General features: G+C 37.5%; 4 protein-coding genes and 1 non-coding gene across 7 annotated transcripts; 3 read left to right on the top strand and 2 right to left on the bottom strand.

The window, feature by feature from the left end:
* The first annotated feature begins 4,503 nt into the window (after positions 1-4,503).
* On the top strand, positions 4,504-4,941 carry LOC106398385. The gene has a single exon (XM_013838951.2). It carries the CDS (start codon positions 4,504-4,506, stop codon positions 4,939-4,941), a length of 438 nt encoding a protein of 145 aa, XP_013694405.2.
* Positions 4,942-5,357: 416 nt separating this feature from the next.
* LOC106401471 lies at positions 5,358-7,425 on the top strand. Of its 2 annotated transcripts, none has more exons than XM_048758007.1 (2): positions 5,358-5,657; positions 5,935-7,425. In XM_048758007.1, the coding sequence occupies exons 1-2, from the start codon at positions 5,577-5,579 to the stop codon at positions 7,030-7,032; spliced, it is 1,179 nt and encodes a 392-aa protein (XP_048613964.1). In that variant the 5' UTR covers positions 5,358-5,576; the 3' UTR covers positions 7,033-7,425. The 2 variants fall into 2 exon arrangements, with proteins under 2 accessions (XP_048613964.1, XP_048613965.1); XM_048758008.1 differs by having other exon boundaries at positions 5,457-5,748.
* A 100-nt stretch (positions 7,426-7,525) lies between these two features.
* On the bottom strand, positions 7,526-10,991 carry LOC106401470. 2 transcript variants are annotated; one of them, XM_013841994.2, is made up of 15 exons: positions 10,688-10,991; positions 10,445-10,542; positions 9,913-10,018; positions 9,707-9,818; positions 9,474-9,614; positions 9,287-9,391; positions 9,124-9,207; positions 8,920-9,038; positions 8,739-8,840; positions 8,530-8,643; positions 8,399-8,455; positions 8,207-8,327; positions 8,024-8,098; positions 7,899-7,934; positions 7,526-7,820 (listed from the first exon to the last, which is right to left on the bottom strand). In XM_013841994.2, the coding sequence occupies exons 3-15, from the start codon at positions 9,942-9,944 to the stop codon at positions 7,707-7,709; spliced, it is 1,212 nt and encodes a 403-aa protein (XP_013697448.1). In that variant the 5' UTR covers positions 9,945-10,018; positions 10,445-10,542; positions 10,688-10,991; the 3' UTR covers positions 7,526-7,706. The 2 variants fall into 2 exon arrangements, with proteins under 2 accessions (XP_013697448.1, XP_048613963.1); XM_048758006.1 differs by having other exon boundaries at positions 10,621-10,697.
* Positions 10,992-11,242: 251 nt separating this feature from the next.
* TRNAR-ACG lies at positions 11,243-11,315 on the top strand. The gene has a single exon. It is a non-coding gene; the product is annotated as a tRNA-Arg (tRNA).
* Positions 11,316-11,370: 55 nt separating this feature from the next.
* On the bottom strand, positions 11,371-14,439 carry LOC106401970 (coilin-like). The gene is made up of 13 exons (XM_013842599.3): positions 14,144-14,439; positions 13,990-14,054; positions 13,659-13,904; positions 13,417-13,587; positions 13,261-13,327; positions 13,055-13,132; positions 12,766-12,961; positions 12,643-12,686; positions 12,381-12,575; positions 12,241-12,312; positions 12,001-12,153; positions 11,773-11,926; positions 11,371-11,703 (listed from the first exon to the last, which is right to left on the bottom strand). Exons 1-13 carry the CDS (start codon positions 14,339-14,341, stop codon positions 11,507-11,509), a joined length of 1,836 nt encoding a protein of 611 aa, XP_013698053.2. The 5' UTR covers positions 14,342-14,439; the 3' UTR covers positions 11,371-11,506.
* Between the last annotated feature and the right edge of the window lie 4 nt (positions 14,440-14,443).

The raw sequence follows: 14,443 nt of genomic DNA, 5'->3' as shown, positions 1-14,443 counted from the left end.
ATATAATAAAAAGGAAAACTTTTATAAAGTTCAAAAACGAATTGAAAAACGAAAATATATGTATATATAATGTGATTTCATAAAAAAGGGAAAGTTCACAAAATAAAAATATTACTTTTAAAAAATATTTTAAATAACATAAGATATACTTTTGAAGTAATAAAATACTTTCTTTATATCTATATTTTCTTAGATGAAAAATATAAACATGCGTATAATGTGATTTCATTAAAAACAATTTACACAGATAATCTTGATATTAGAAAAAGAAATATTATTTCTTTTAAAACATAATTTTAAAGAATAAAAAAAATTTCAAAGCAATAGAAATATTTTTATATATCTATCTATTTTCTTAGATGATTACATAAAATAATTAAATAGCATAAACTGATATATTTTTAATAGACTAAATATAGTTTATAATTAGTATTATTAAAATATTTTATTTATTTTCATATATTTAGTTGACTATAATATCTTTCAATTACAGCAAAAAATAAATAAATTATATTTTAATTATAAAATATTATTTTCAAATAAAATCACAATTTTGTTTACTCTTTAATTTAAGAGATATTAAACATAACTAAAAATAAAATTTAAAAATGAACATCGTTTGATCAAATAGTTACAAAATAGTTTAATGAGGTAGATATATTATATTTTATCCCTATTAAAGTTATTTTTTTCTTAATTTTAAATTTGCTTTTAGATTTTATGTTTTTATGTTTGTGGAATTTAATAGAACCATAATCAAAATACCAAAGCAAATCTGAATTCTCATTTTTAAGATTATTTAAAATAAATTTCAATTTCCATTCAATAAATCAAAGACATAAAGTTATTTATAATTTATAAAATATTTTAATTATTGTAAGTATTGATATGTGTTCATGAGTTTCCAAAAATGTATCAGCTACTTATGCATGTAACTTCCTATTGATCATCACTTTATTTTCTAATGTTTTTTTAAAACATCAACATATAATTTGATAAATATTATGAAAATACATGCACATTTAAACGATAAATAAAATTGATTTGATTTTACTTAATTATAATAATTTTTTTATTATACTTCATTTTAAATTTGAAAGAATATATGTAACTCAATATACTCACAACATGAATGACTCTACTAATCCAACTTATATCTAAAATCATAGATTTAACTACAATAAAAACATATAATTTTATAAGATAAGTAATTTATTTTATAAATATAAATCATAGGACAATTAAAAACATATTAAAAAAAAAAAATATTAACCAACTGTTACAATTTAGTTCTTTGTAAAATTTATATATATGCATGAGACTTGAGAATATTATTTTTATATTAATTTATGTAATTTATAATCAGACACTTTAGTTTATTTTTTTTATTTCATTCTAAGCACAATATATCTTAAGTTATACATAATCTTCATAAAATATATTTACAACTCTAAGACAACAACCACCTAAATGCAAATAAGAAATTAATCAAAATTTTAATATATAGAATAAAAAATATACAGTTGAATTAGATGCAATCCAATTTGACCAAATGATAACTAAATCGACTGTGTGTAACATCAGAGAGAATAGTTTCTGTAGCTGGTAATTCATTCACCTCTCCTTTCAGTCGAGTCACTCTGTGCCTCTCCAGCTTCTCCAAAAACAACAAAACCGATTAGATATAATATATATATATAATCATATGTATAATTAAAACAATATAGTATTATTAATATAAATGATGCATACAAATTATAAATTAATTTAAAATTAAAAGTGAATATCAATCAATTATTATAATATATTTACTTTAGAAATATTTATAGCCGTGGAAAAATCACGTAAGATTTTGTAAGCAAAGAGGAATAATATGCTCCCCGGTCCATACTACAGCAGACATCAATCTAATCAGAGAGGATTTGGATCAAGCTTATATGGAAGAGGAGATCTTTTGGAAACAGAAAAGCCGGGTCATGTGGTTACGGGCTGGAGATAGAAATACAAAATATTTTCATGCTGTTTCAAGAGCTAGAAGAATAAAGAATACACTAACTTCAATACAAGATGACAATGGAGTGATACATCGAGGTCAAAGTAATATTGCAAAGGTGGCAGAGAACTACTTCAACAATCTATTTTCTTCTACTAATGACGTGACTAGGCACTTTGAGCAGACTTTCCAGGGATTCTCTCCAAGGGTAACTCCAGATATGAACGATGATCTAACTCGAGACATTACTGAAGAAGAGGTTCAGACTGATGTGTTTGATATTGGACCACACAAAGCCCCCGGTCCAGATGGGTTTACAGGAGTTTTCTATCATCAACATTGGGATGATGTGAAAACAGAGCTGTTGTCAGAAATAAAAAGGTTTTTTACAGAGGATGATTTTGATGATAAGCTGAATCAGACAAACATCTGCCTCATACCTAAAGTTTATCCTCCAACTGGTATGCCAGAATTCAGACCAATAGCTTTGTGTAACGTCACGTACAAAGTTATTTCAAAGATCCTAATCAACCGATTGAAGAAACATCTCAGCAGTGTTATTTGTGAAAATCAAGCAGCCTTTATACCAGGTAGAATGATTTCAGACAACATCATCGTGGCTCATGAGGTATTCCACAGTCTCAAAGTAAGGAAAAGACAAGCAACTTCCTATATGGCAGTGAAGACAGACATTACAAAAGCTTATGACCGATTAGAATGGAGTTTTTTGGAAGAAACAATGAAGAGAATGAGATTCCATTCAAAGTGGATTCGATGGATAATGCTATGTGTCACCTCAGTCAGCTTCTCAGTCTTAATCAATGGAGTTCCAGAAGGACGAATTCTACATAAGCATGGCATTAGACAAGGTGATCCACTATCACCATACTTGTTTATCCTATGTGCTGAAGTACTCTCACATTTGATGAATCAAGCAATGTGTGATAGATCATTGCTGGGAATAAAAGTGGCATTACAAGCTCCTGCTGTAAACCATTTGTTATTTGCTGACGATTCACTATTTTTCTCCCTTGCTAATCCAAAGGCGGGAAGGAAACTAAAACATATCTTAAATCTCTATGAGTTGGTATCTGGACAAGCTGTGAATCTGAACAAGTCATCAATTACATTTGGAAGCAAAGTATCAGCATCAGTTAAGACAAATATGAGGAGACTATTGGGAATCTTCAACGAGGGTGGAAATGGCAAATACCTTGGATTGCCGGAGCAGTTTAATCACAAGAAAGGTGAAATGTTTCAGTATAACATTGACAAAGTCAATGAGGCAACACAAGGATGGAACATGAGGTTCTTATCTCATGGTGGAAAAGAGATTTTACTCAAAACAGTGGCTCTAGCTATGCCAATATTTTCAATGAGTATCTTCAGACTTCCTAAGTCCATTTGTGAAGAGGTATGCACTGGTTCAGTTGGAAACGAATCTGTGTTCCAAAGAAAGAGGGAGGATTAGACTTTAGAGATCTTGAAAGATTTAACCAGGCTCTACTGGGTAAGCAAATTTGGCGACTACTACAACAACCTGGAAGCCTGGCTGCTCGCATTCTGAAAGCTCGATACTACGCAGATGAAAGCATCCTAACAACTCAACCTAAAAGGAAAGCTTCATATGCATGGAAGTCTTTATTGCATGGACGGGATCTTGTGATACAAGGATTACGGATTATCATTGGTAATGGTACTACAGTCAGTATGTGGAGTGATCCCTAGGTTGCTGAACATCCTCCACGGCCCCCAAGATCAAGGGAGAACGATATACGTGTAGAATCAGTTAGTAGCTATATCAAAAGTGATAGATCTGGATGGGATATTGAAAAGCTCAGAGGAGTAGTTGTTGAGGAAGATATTGATAAAATCTTATAGATAAGAATAAGTCCACATGCGGAAATGGATTTATTAGGATGGCACTATACTGAGGAAGGAATATATACAGTGAAGTCTGGCTACTGGTTAAGCACTCATTTACCACAACAAGAACAAGCAATTCCAACTTGGGGCGACCCAATACTAAAGAAAAAAATATGGGAATGCAAAACTCCTCCAAAGATTAACCATTTCTTGTGGAGACTACTAACAAAAATCCCTAGCTACTGGGAGTAATCTCAAACGACGACATGTTACTCAAGATGATCTCTACAAGCGATGCTGCTCTGCTCATGAAACAGAGTTACATCTATTCTTTGAATGTCCTTATGCTCAGCGCATATGGCGGGGTTCCGGAATATCAAATACTATCCTTCTTGATACACGAGCTACACTAGAAGAAATGATAGATGTTTGTCTCACGTGCAACATATCCTCAAGATGGCCACAGATTCAAGATCTTCCTATAGGTATTCTTTGGCGTATATGGAAAAGTAGAAATATTCTTACATTTCAACATAGGAATACTCAATGGTGGAGGGTGCTGGAACAAGCGAGAGTAGAGACACAGGAATGGTCAAAAGCCAGAAACGTATGCACTTCTAACACAAAACACCAATAGAGGATTGATGGTAACACCTCGCGCTGGTAGATGGACTAAACCTCGACAAGGATGGTATAAATGCAACTTTGATGCATCATTTACTTCAACTACAACCCAGTGTAAGATGGGATGGGTGATACGTGGTGCATATGGTGAATATAGAGGAGCAGGGCATGCGAAAGGTAATACAGTTTCATCACCGTTGGAAGCGGAATATAATGCACTAATAGTAGCTATGCAACAATGTTGGATAAAAGGCTATACTAAGGTGATCTTTGAAGGTGATAACAAGAAAATGATTGATAATCTACATTCAAGGAAATTGCAGTTTGGTTTGTATAACTGGGTTAGAGAAGCAAGATGGTGGAGCAGGAAATTTCAAGAAGTGGAATTCAATTGGATAAACAGAGAAGGCAATGGAGTGGCAGACAAGTTAGCCAAGATAGACTTCGAACTTATTTGAATATTATTATTATATCCTAAATCTGCTACATCCCTATTGCATAATGACTATGTAAACTCTTCTTAATATTTAATAAATTGATGTTAAAAAAAAAAAAAAAGGAATAATATAATCAACTGGATGGGCTACAATGGGTAAGATGGCCCAGATTAAAAAGCCCAGGAGTAGCGAAAGCAGATATTTTGCAGCGCCACGTGTCGAAACCAGACACATGAAGTCATTTTAGGCGTTGAGAGTCAGGTCGAGAGACTCGTGGCGGGGCCCGAGTAAACCGTTAAGCTGCTGCTTAAATGACCTATAACCAGCAAACAAGTGGTCCAATAGGTTGATGGAGAGAAGGGTAATTTCGTAAACTACGAATATACAGAGAATTTGATGATTAAATTCTCTATTTATTCACAATTATGATTTTGGCCCCCTTGTCTTTCGTAATAACATATTGCCACCCATTTCCAGAGAGGACACAGCCTCTTTTCTCTCTTACTCATTCGGCACTTTAAAATTCATTTCTTTCTTTTTTCTTTTGACAGTTTTGTTTCTCTCTGAAAAGTTTCCTTCTTTGATTCAGCCTATTTTGAAAGTTTCTGTTTTTGTCAAGTCTGTGATTGGCATTTTTGGTATATAGTTTGGATCTGATGTGGTGGGTGATGGGAGAAGCTGATGGACATTACTGTTCTAAGAAGACTGATGATATCTGCGGCGCTCTTTGTAGTCAGGTTCGATCTCCGATGCTCTTGTTCTGTTTTGGAGCAAACACTTGAAACTACATTGATGTGGGGAGAAACTAGATCTTAACTCCCCTTTCCTGTAAAGTTCGAAACTTTCACTCGTTTTTCATGTATACAACTCGACCCATCTCTTTTGATTTCAACTACGAACTCGCGTTCTCATGTAGCTTCACTCTTATAAAACGATTCAAAATCCTCAAAGTCTATAGCTTTCGTCTCTTGGATGGATCTGAGTTTATACATGGATGGTTTTTTTTTTTTGCAGGAAACTGGTAGATTCTCCAGCTTCTCCAGGCTCTGCTGCGCTCTCCGCGGCGTAGACATGAAGACATACATCTTCCTCCTAGTCATCGTCCCGACATGCGTCCTCGCCGGCTACATCCACGGCCAGAAGATCTCCTACTTCCTCCGCCCGCTATGGGAATCCCCGCCCAAACCTTTCCACGACATCCCTCACTACCACCACTCCAACGCCTCCATGTCCACTCTCTGCAAACTCCACGGCTGGGGCGTGCGTGACTACCCTAGACGAGTCTACGACGCCGTTCTCTTCAGCAACGAGCTCGACATTCTCTCTATCCGTTGGAGAGAGCTCTACCCTTACATCACTCAGTTCGTCCTCCTCGAGTCCAACTCCACCTTCACAGGCCTCCCCAAGCCTCTCGTCTTCGCCTCCCACAGAGACGAGTTTAGTTTCATCGAGCCACGTCTCACTTACGGTGCTCTTGGTGGGAGGTTTATCAAAGGGATGAATCCTTTCTACGAGGAGGCCTATCAGCGAGTGGCGTTAGACCAGCTTCTGAGGATCGCTGGGATCACTGATGACGACTTGTTGCTAATGTCTGACGTGGACGAGATCCCGAGTAGACACACTATAAACCTCTTGAGATGGTGCGACGAGGTGCCTAAGATACTTCACTTACGGCTCAAGAACTATCTTTACTCGTTCGAGTTCCTTGTTGACAACAAGAGCTGGAGAGCTTCCGTGCACAGATACGAGACGGGGAAGACGCGGTACGCTCATTACCGACAGTCTGATGAGATCTTGGCTGATGCGGGATGGCATTGCAGCTTCTGCTTTAGACGGATTAGTGAGTTTGTATTCAAGATGAAGGCTTATAGCCATAGTGATAGAGTGAGGTTTAGCCGTTTCTTGAATCCTAAAAGGGTTCAGAGAGTTATATGCAAAGGGGGTGATCTTTTCGATATGTTGCCTGAAGAGTATACTTTCAAGGATATTATAGGGAAGATGGGTCCGATTCCTCATTCTTTCTCCGCTGTTCATCTTCCTTCTTATCTCCTAGAGAATGCGGACAAGTATAGATTCCTCTTGCCGGGAAATTGCATCAGAGAAAAGGAATGATTGATTTGAATCTTCACCAGACAAGACTCCTAAACGTCTGACTTCTCTCGTTGATTATGAAGATCTCTACATTGAGAGGAGAAAAAGGTTGGCTTGAGTTCTCCTGTGGAGTAATAACAATTACACAACTGATGGATATTATCCCTGTGTTGTTTGTCTTGAGGCGTATTGTTGTCAGGGGAAGCTGCAGCGCATTTTATCAGGCATTTCCGAGAAGATTTTTTTGTAAATAGATCTCTTTGTTTCTTCAGGATTCTGATTTTGGAATCAGGCATGAAAACCTTCATTTCTGTGATCTTATGTCTTCAAACATACATGAGGTGAGTATGTATGTGTTCTTCTGAGTTTCTACTTTGGCAAGTTTTGCATCAATATTAAGAGATTTTTTTCACATGAGTAAGCTTTCCCTGATTTATTATGTTATTATCACAAATGAGACAAGGAATACCATATATGACACACATGTTTGAGACAGGAGTTAACATGGGTCAAGTGAAAAACAATCAACAATCTCTCATTGTTCTATTTGAAAAATGTGTCCTGTGTGTAAAGTTACAAGTTTGAATTTGCGTAATCATATGAACAGTAAGAAGAAAAAAAAAACTTTTATGGACTTTTGCTACAACAGTCTTGGTTTTGATTCCAGCCCTCACTTGTCTTTCTGTTTGTTACTTTTAAGGAACGGTAGAGTTTGAAGAAGCGGCTGCAAGTTCCTTCAGGTACATCTTCTCGGAACTCGCCATTCTGCTTTGGAACATCGTCCATTCCCTTTTACACCTGTCTCTCACCTTTGTATATATATCACAATTAGTTTAACAAGAAACCACTAAGCTCTCTTTTAGAAACTAATGTTCAAAAGTTCATACCCCTTGCCACGCTGCTACACCGTCGTGTTCCTCTCCCTGAGAATATCCGAAAATTATATATTTAAGCATAAGAACAAAACAGAGAACCTTCTTATGAACTTGATAAGGTATTATTTGTCAAGAACCTGGCTGCCTAAAGAAGGAACAGTCTGATGAATGATCCATTGAGAATCCACAACTCCTATCTTCTCATGTGCAGGCTGTTTGTGTTTTATATTATGAAACTTTTTTAGTAACTGATGTCGTCACCGAACACATGTCCAATGTTTTTTTTTAATGAATCAAGGTGTGTAAGGATAATGAATCACCTCGACGCATTTACGAAGTGCAAAATCAAGACCCCAACCGTGAACCAAGTCGTTCTGAAGCATATGCCACACGCAACGCCAAGCGTCTCTTGAGAACACTGGAGCCATAATCTCTATAAACCTGTTAAAACACGCATAGAGTCAAGAGTATAGAACTGTGTTGTTCTTATTGAACATTTGAGATTTACGTACGCTGCACATGGAGGCAAGTGAGGGTCGTTGCATCGACCAGGTTTCTCCTTGGCGTCTCTGGTAATTAGATTTTGTAGAAAGATAAGATTATTTGAAAATTACGTTTCAAAAAGGTTCATAACTTTGCTTACTTGTGAACTTCTCCTTTGGTTTTTCTCTTAGTAATCTCCCATGTTATCTTTTTCTTAGACTCCACACCAGGCTGCGATATCTCTAGACCGTGTTTCTTTATAAGCCTAATGTACCTGCAGAAGAGAGAGAGAGAGAGAAGCACATATTCACATTTTATGGACTAGGATTCATTTAAAACCTTTTGATGGAAATGAGCAAGGAGACGCACTCTTCTGCATCGAAGTGTTCAAGGCCGAGATCTTCATCCCAGATGAATATGTAGTCATAAGGAGCCACGATGTCAGGATGCAGAAACCTTTTAGCATACCACCTTGTGATGAAAACCATAACAAGGGTTAGAAAGCTAGTTTCAGGGAAGTTTGGAGTAGTGGGAGCAAAGTCATGAGTACCATTTGGTTTGCTTTGGCACGCTCACGTGTATTGCGCGCTTGGACCATTCATATTGCTCCCATTCAGTGGTTCTTCCATCGTAATGGAACAGAACAAGGGTGAACAAATCTTCTGAAAACTGCGGATTAAAAAAAAAAGAAAAAGAAAAGACTCTTTTAAGTTTGAAAGCAGAAAGAAAGGTGAGAGCCGTCGTAAGAGATTACCTTCTTGACACAAGCATCAACGTTTACTCTCTGACTTAAACCGACTGTGAAGGCAATGAGATACTTTGGTTTCACAGGTATATCCTAAAGAAGCAAAACACAAGAATACAATGCTGCTGAGAAGTTAAAAGATGAAAGATTGGAAAAAAAAAGGTAAGCTTACCTCCTCAGGTAAACCCCATAGTCTGCGTAAGTAATAATCTGATTCAGGTGCAATGATACCAGGAGTGAGCATCTCTGCACCTCGGGGATTCGATGGAACCCAAATCTGCAGAGAGTATCATCAGTATTAGTTCTAACAAGATCTTGCCCAATACCACTAAAAAGATCAAAAGAGAAGAAACTATTGCCTTCCAGTGTGATGCATTAGCCCCATGTGACGGAGTCCTAGAAGACCATGTGTGCAGAAGCGTTTCGCTCGATGTCTCTGGTGTCTCGTCTTCAACGTAAGCAATATCAACAGAAGGAAGAATGGTAGAGGGGAAATTTATCTGAACATAAAACAACATTAAGCATAAAGTCTTGACTCTTGAGGGAATATAAGTACAAAAAAAAAAAGGCTCAAAGAGGAAAGCTCGCTCACTTTGGTAAGTGACAAAGTAGGGAAAGATATCCCCAAGAAGAAACCAATAACTACTCCTATGAATGTTGCTATAATGAGTTTCATTCCATCATTCAACTTTTTACCATTCGAACTGCAAACAGAGAAAATAATAAACTTATATTAATGTGATCAACTAAAAGACATAGAGATCAAGCAATAAGCTCAGTATTTTTAGTGAATCTGACCAGCGATTGGAGTTGTCTGTTCGGTTAGCCATGTCCTGAATCCGGTTAAGGTCACCAGGAACAATACGATCCAGTGGAAACCTCAGTCTCCAAGGTTATTTGTTAGCTGCATCACACGACAACGAGATTTGCACAAAGAATTAAAGTGTGATCTTTAGATTCAGATCTAGTCCACAGATGATTGCAAGTAGAGATTCCCATGTCAAAGAGTATTTTTTAAAAAAAAAAAGAACTTGTGAGATGGAAATATTAAGCTGTGCAGCTAGAAAGGGCAGACAGAATCACATAAAAAAAAAACACTGCAACTTAATCCAAAATCAGACACAAACATAGTTTTTAAGGTCCCAAGAAACAACATGAGTTTAATAAAAAAATATGAATCTGATGCGATGGTTTTGGCTAGGGAAAGATGTGTGAACTAATTGGAATATATTCGACCACTACTAAAACCCAATTCCAAAAGATAACAAAATGAAATCAGATCTATTTGAAGAAGTGAAACTAATTGAACAGAAAAAAAACTGTTACTTACCAGAAAGTGAGCAAAAGCATAAAACTTGGCGCTATTTGAGGGAAGCTAGAGACGACGAATCAGATTTGGACATAAAAAAAAGGATCTCTCCTCACTATCTGTAACAGAAGTCGAAAGACTACACGTTAAAAGCTGTGTAATTAAATAAACGAGACTAGAAAGAGAGAATATTTTACAAGTAACGGAGCAAGCAAAGATCGTTAGAGAAACTTAAAAAGAATGTAAACATATAAAATCAAATACCAAGGAGAGTGGAGACGAATGATCAACTTCGATTAATTAAAAGTAGCCGTCGTCTTTGAAAATTTTATGATGAATTTTGTTTGACTGAGAATTTTTGTTTTAGCCGGGCAGGGTTAAAGAGTGGAGAGAGATAAGTGAAAAAGAAAAGATAGCAAAGGACAAAGGATTTAAATAGAAGAATCAAAAGGAAGGAAGAGAAAACTTTGGACTGAAAAAGGAACAGAACAACGAAGTGTGTTTGAATTGATCGCATGTAACGCGACTTACGGGAATGTAGGTCAAAACAAAGTTGACTTTTTTAGCTGCCTTGGCTGGCTTGTGAAGACAATAAAGGCTTCCTTTCAGTCACTGCAAGTCTGGATCTGACACACGTGGTTTATTTGGGCTAGTCCTAAGACTGCGCAACTCATGGGCTCAGGATCGAAGTATTGGTAAATTGTTTTCGCCATCGAATGGCTACATTTTACGATTCCATGGCCCAATAGGTCAAGCTATCTTCGGAAGTCCCAAATAATTTAATATAAATATATCTATATACGGATAAGTTAACAAAACGACTTCATGGCCCAATGGATAAGGCGCTGGTCTACGAAACCAGAGATTCTGGGTTCGATCCCCAGTGAAGTCGGTTTCTTTTTGATGTTTTTGAGCTTGTTCCATCGCATTGGGGTTTCTATCAGAAGCAACATGGAACTTAATATTGCATAAGGACCTCATCAACGAAAACACAGCATCAAAACAAAATGGTTTCTCTTCTTCTCTTCTGTCTGAGTTTTTCACATACCCCAAATGAGATTCAAAAGATTTAAGCCTAGTTTCTCATATCTCCTTCTGAGATCTAAGATACTTCATTACAGGTCCCATTCCGCTACCTCGCAGTGCCTTGTAAGACCACGCCGATCCTCCACTTGAGCTCCCTTTCTTGTTCCACCCACCATTGTTGGCTTGAGCCAGTTGTGCCTTTTTCGCACTCAAAGCGTCACTTAGTTCTTCCCACGGGTCCACTTTCCCATTTTCTGCAATTTAAATAAAATAAGTCCCCATATCAACAAAAACATCGCACTAAGGTTGCTGGAAAAACGTACCCTTTACAGGTGTTTGCAAACCGTTGTCTGTGCTCAGCTTTAGACTTGTAGCTGTTTGGTCAGGCTTTGACGGTGCTGACTTAGCTGCTTCTGCGGTATCTGAGCTGCTGCTGGTTTTGATGCAGCGGACATCAAGCAGAGAAGAAAATTCTATCTGCAGAGAAACAAAGTATTTTTTAATATCAGAATTCTGATGCTAAGCAAGCAAAACAACCATATGAAGCGTACCTCCAAAGATCCGTCTTCTTTATAAAGAGAAGTATCAGGTTGCATTGAGGAATCGTCGGTGTCCTCTTCTGTCTTCTTCTCGATTGGATATTCTTCAACAGGCATCAAAGTCACCTTCTTGGATTCTGGATCATAGTTGCTTATCTTTCCAACCTACCAAGAGATTAAATATATTGCAAAGGGCTCAAAGAAAAAGAGTTGATTGTTTGAGTGGCTCAAAAGGAGTGTCAGAGATTTTACTCGAAAGGATGAGACTTCAGGAGTCCAAGATGATGTTAGCTCAATGAGGCGGTATGCAATAACATCTCCTTTCTGAAACATTAACAAATCAGTAGTGAGATGAGAACCTATATAGAGGGTAGCAAATATTATAAGCAAACCTTTAATGAGCCAGAGTAAGCCAGGAGCTGTTCAAAGTCGATCTGACCCTTAGCAACTGTCTCTGCCTCAGCTGGCTCTGTCTGATAAGTATCTTCATCCATATCCTGAGCATATCGTTTGGACAATCCTGCCTTCTCTGTTCCCCATTTTTGGCCTTTCTTCTTCGTCATGTTTCCATTCCACACGAACTTTTCCTAACATTAGCAAGTCATGATCAGACAATGCTTAAAAAAAAAACACAAATATAGGGATAAGTCATACCGCAGGAGGTGCAATTTCTTCAGCAGAAGCTTGATCTGTTTCATCTGAAAAGTAAGCATAGAAGACAAGAAGTGAGGAGCGCCAAAAGCAAATGCACCAAAGTTCTGCAGAGAGACAATTTACCGAGCGGCTCGAAGCGAATGTGGTCTGGCCTCACTTCCACAGGAACCACTTCATCCCCAACCCCATCACCATTTTCATCAGGCTGTTGAGTTTCCAGAGCTTCAGAGCGATTTTCCTTGGTTACTTGGTGGTTTATGGTGAAAGCTGGCTTTTGGGTGGGTGCTACAACCATCTGCTTCTGTTTAAGCTGCAAATACTGTAACAAGAAAGAAGGTATCATTTTTGCTAAATCGCGTGAAGATACATAAGTCTTTTATCATTTTATGTTCTGAAGCATCTGAAGACGAACCTCTTCCTTCTCTTGTTTTGTCTTCTCTCTCAACCATTGGCGTTTAGCCTTTTTACGCCGAGCGCTTCTGCTAGGTGTCTAAAACAAATACAAGGAAGAGTTAGCTTCACATTCCTTGTTGCAAACAACGATTTGCACTGTTCAGACAATAAACAAACACACGACAAGCCCTTCTAGTTCTTTGAGACAATGAAATAAAGTCGAACCTTTTTAGTTTCACCAGACAGGTTGCACTGTTCATTAGGCTCTTTGCTTTTGTCTTGTTGCGAGGACCTGTAACAAGAAAGTAAGGCAATGAAGAAACAACCAGTGAAAGATCATTCAAGAGTTGCTAGCGAGTTTTGACACACAAAAAAACATACTTCTTTGACTTGGTCATAGATTTGGCTTTAACTTCATTCTGTTGATCATTTTCAGTTCTTTGTGCATCCGATGTTTTACTCTTCTTCACAGCATTGCCTTTGCGTACAACAGATTCGTTTTCTTTTTCCACGGGACTTTCTTCAGTAGTAGCTAACTTACACTTCTTCCTCCTACAAAACAATCAAACGTGAATAACGACGAATACACATATAAGTAATATTCGTTCTGGTCGAGATCCTACTTGGAGGAGCTTGTGCTTTTACTCGAAGCTTTACGTTTCTTTGAAGTCTTCTTCTCCACAACAATCTCTTCAAGCTCATCTTCCTCAGACTCGCTTTCATATCCTCCAGTTCCCTTCTGGAACTCCTCATTAGCAAAAAGCACTGCACCAGGAGCCCTCTCCTCAGCCTCCTCAATCTCAGCACAAACATTCTCCTCACTGTCTTCCTCCACAATCTCTAACAAAGGTTCCTTCTTTCTCTTAACACTAAGAAACAAAAAACGAAAAATTCAACAAATAATACTTAACAAAGCCGAAATGAAATAAAGGTGAAAGCTTTAGTGAAACTAACCACACAATGTCTTTATCCTTCAATACACAGCTCGACTCGAACGGCGGCAAAACGAAACCGTCCATCTGAAATCAAAGATTAAAACTTTCCATAAGAAAGACCCTAAACAGTGCATGTAGCCATTAATGTTAGGGCAAAGAAGGAGTAGGCGTACATATAGAGAGATGCCATGAGGACAAGCTTCGAAGAGGCAAAATGTGTGAAGAAGATGATCAGAGAACTCTGAAACAGTTCGGTGACTTTTAGGATTCAGAACAACCCAGCTCCGCTTTAGACCTTGCTTCTTCTGGGAATTACTCAGAACCCGTTGATCCTCAAACACCAGACGAATCCTCACCTTCTCTGGCTCCATAGTAGAGTTGGTAATCTCGCTAAAGTTTTGAGCTTTCTGTAACCTTAAACCCTCTCTATGACGGAGAAGAAGGAGAAAGCTAGAAAGCCAAACGCAACACTC

Source organism: Brassica napus, chromosome C5 (genome assembly GCF_020379485.1).
Source record: "Brassica napus cultivar Da-Ae chromosome C5, Da-Ae, whole genome shotgun sequence".
Lineage (NCBI taxonomy): Eukaryota > Viridiplantae > Streptophyta > Magnoliopsida > Brassicales > Brassicaceae > Brassica > Brassica napus.
This window is presented reverse-complemented; position numbering and strand designations above follow the sequence as displayed.

Bases quoted from the DNA above. Each gene is read 5' to 3' on its own strand.
- LOC106398385 (XM_013838951.2), top strand. From the start codon at position 4,504: ATGGTAACACCTCGCGCTGGTAGATGGACTAAACCTCGACAAGGATGG.
- LOC106401471 (XM_048758007.1), top strand. From the start codon at position 5,577: ATGTGGTGGGTGATGGGAGAAGCTGATGGACATTACTGTTCTAAGAAG. The intron at 5,658-5,934 runs GTTCGATCTCCG...TTTTTTTTGCAG, and splicing joins GCGGCGCTCTTTGTAGTCAG to GAAACTGGTAGATTCTCCAG.
- LOC106401470 (XM_013841994.2), bottom strand. From the start codon at position 9,944: ATGGCTAACCGAACAGACAACTCCAATCGCTG. The intron at 9,039-9,123 runs GTAATCTCTTAC...TTTAATCCGCAG, and splicing joins TTGATGCTTGTGTCAAGAAG to TTTTCAGAAGATTTGTTCAC. The intron at 8,644-8,738 runs GTGCGTCTCCTT...TCTCTTCTGCAG, and splicing joins GAACACTTCGATGCAGAAGA to GTACATTAGGCTTATAAAGA.
- LOC106401970 (XM_013842599.3), bottom strand. From the start codon at position 14,341: ATGGAGCCAGAGAAGGTGAGGATTCGTCTGGTGTTTGAGGATCAACGG. The intron at 13,905-13,989 runs GTTAGTTTCACT...TTTGTTTCTTAG, and splicing joins AAGGATAAAGACATTGTGTG to TGTTAAGAGAAAGAAGGAAC. The intron at 11,704-11,772 runs GTACGTTTTTCC...TTTAAATTGCAG, and splicing joins TTTGCAAACACCTGTAAAGG to AAAATGGGAAAGTGGACCCG.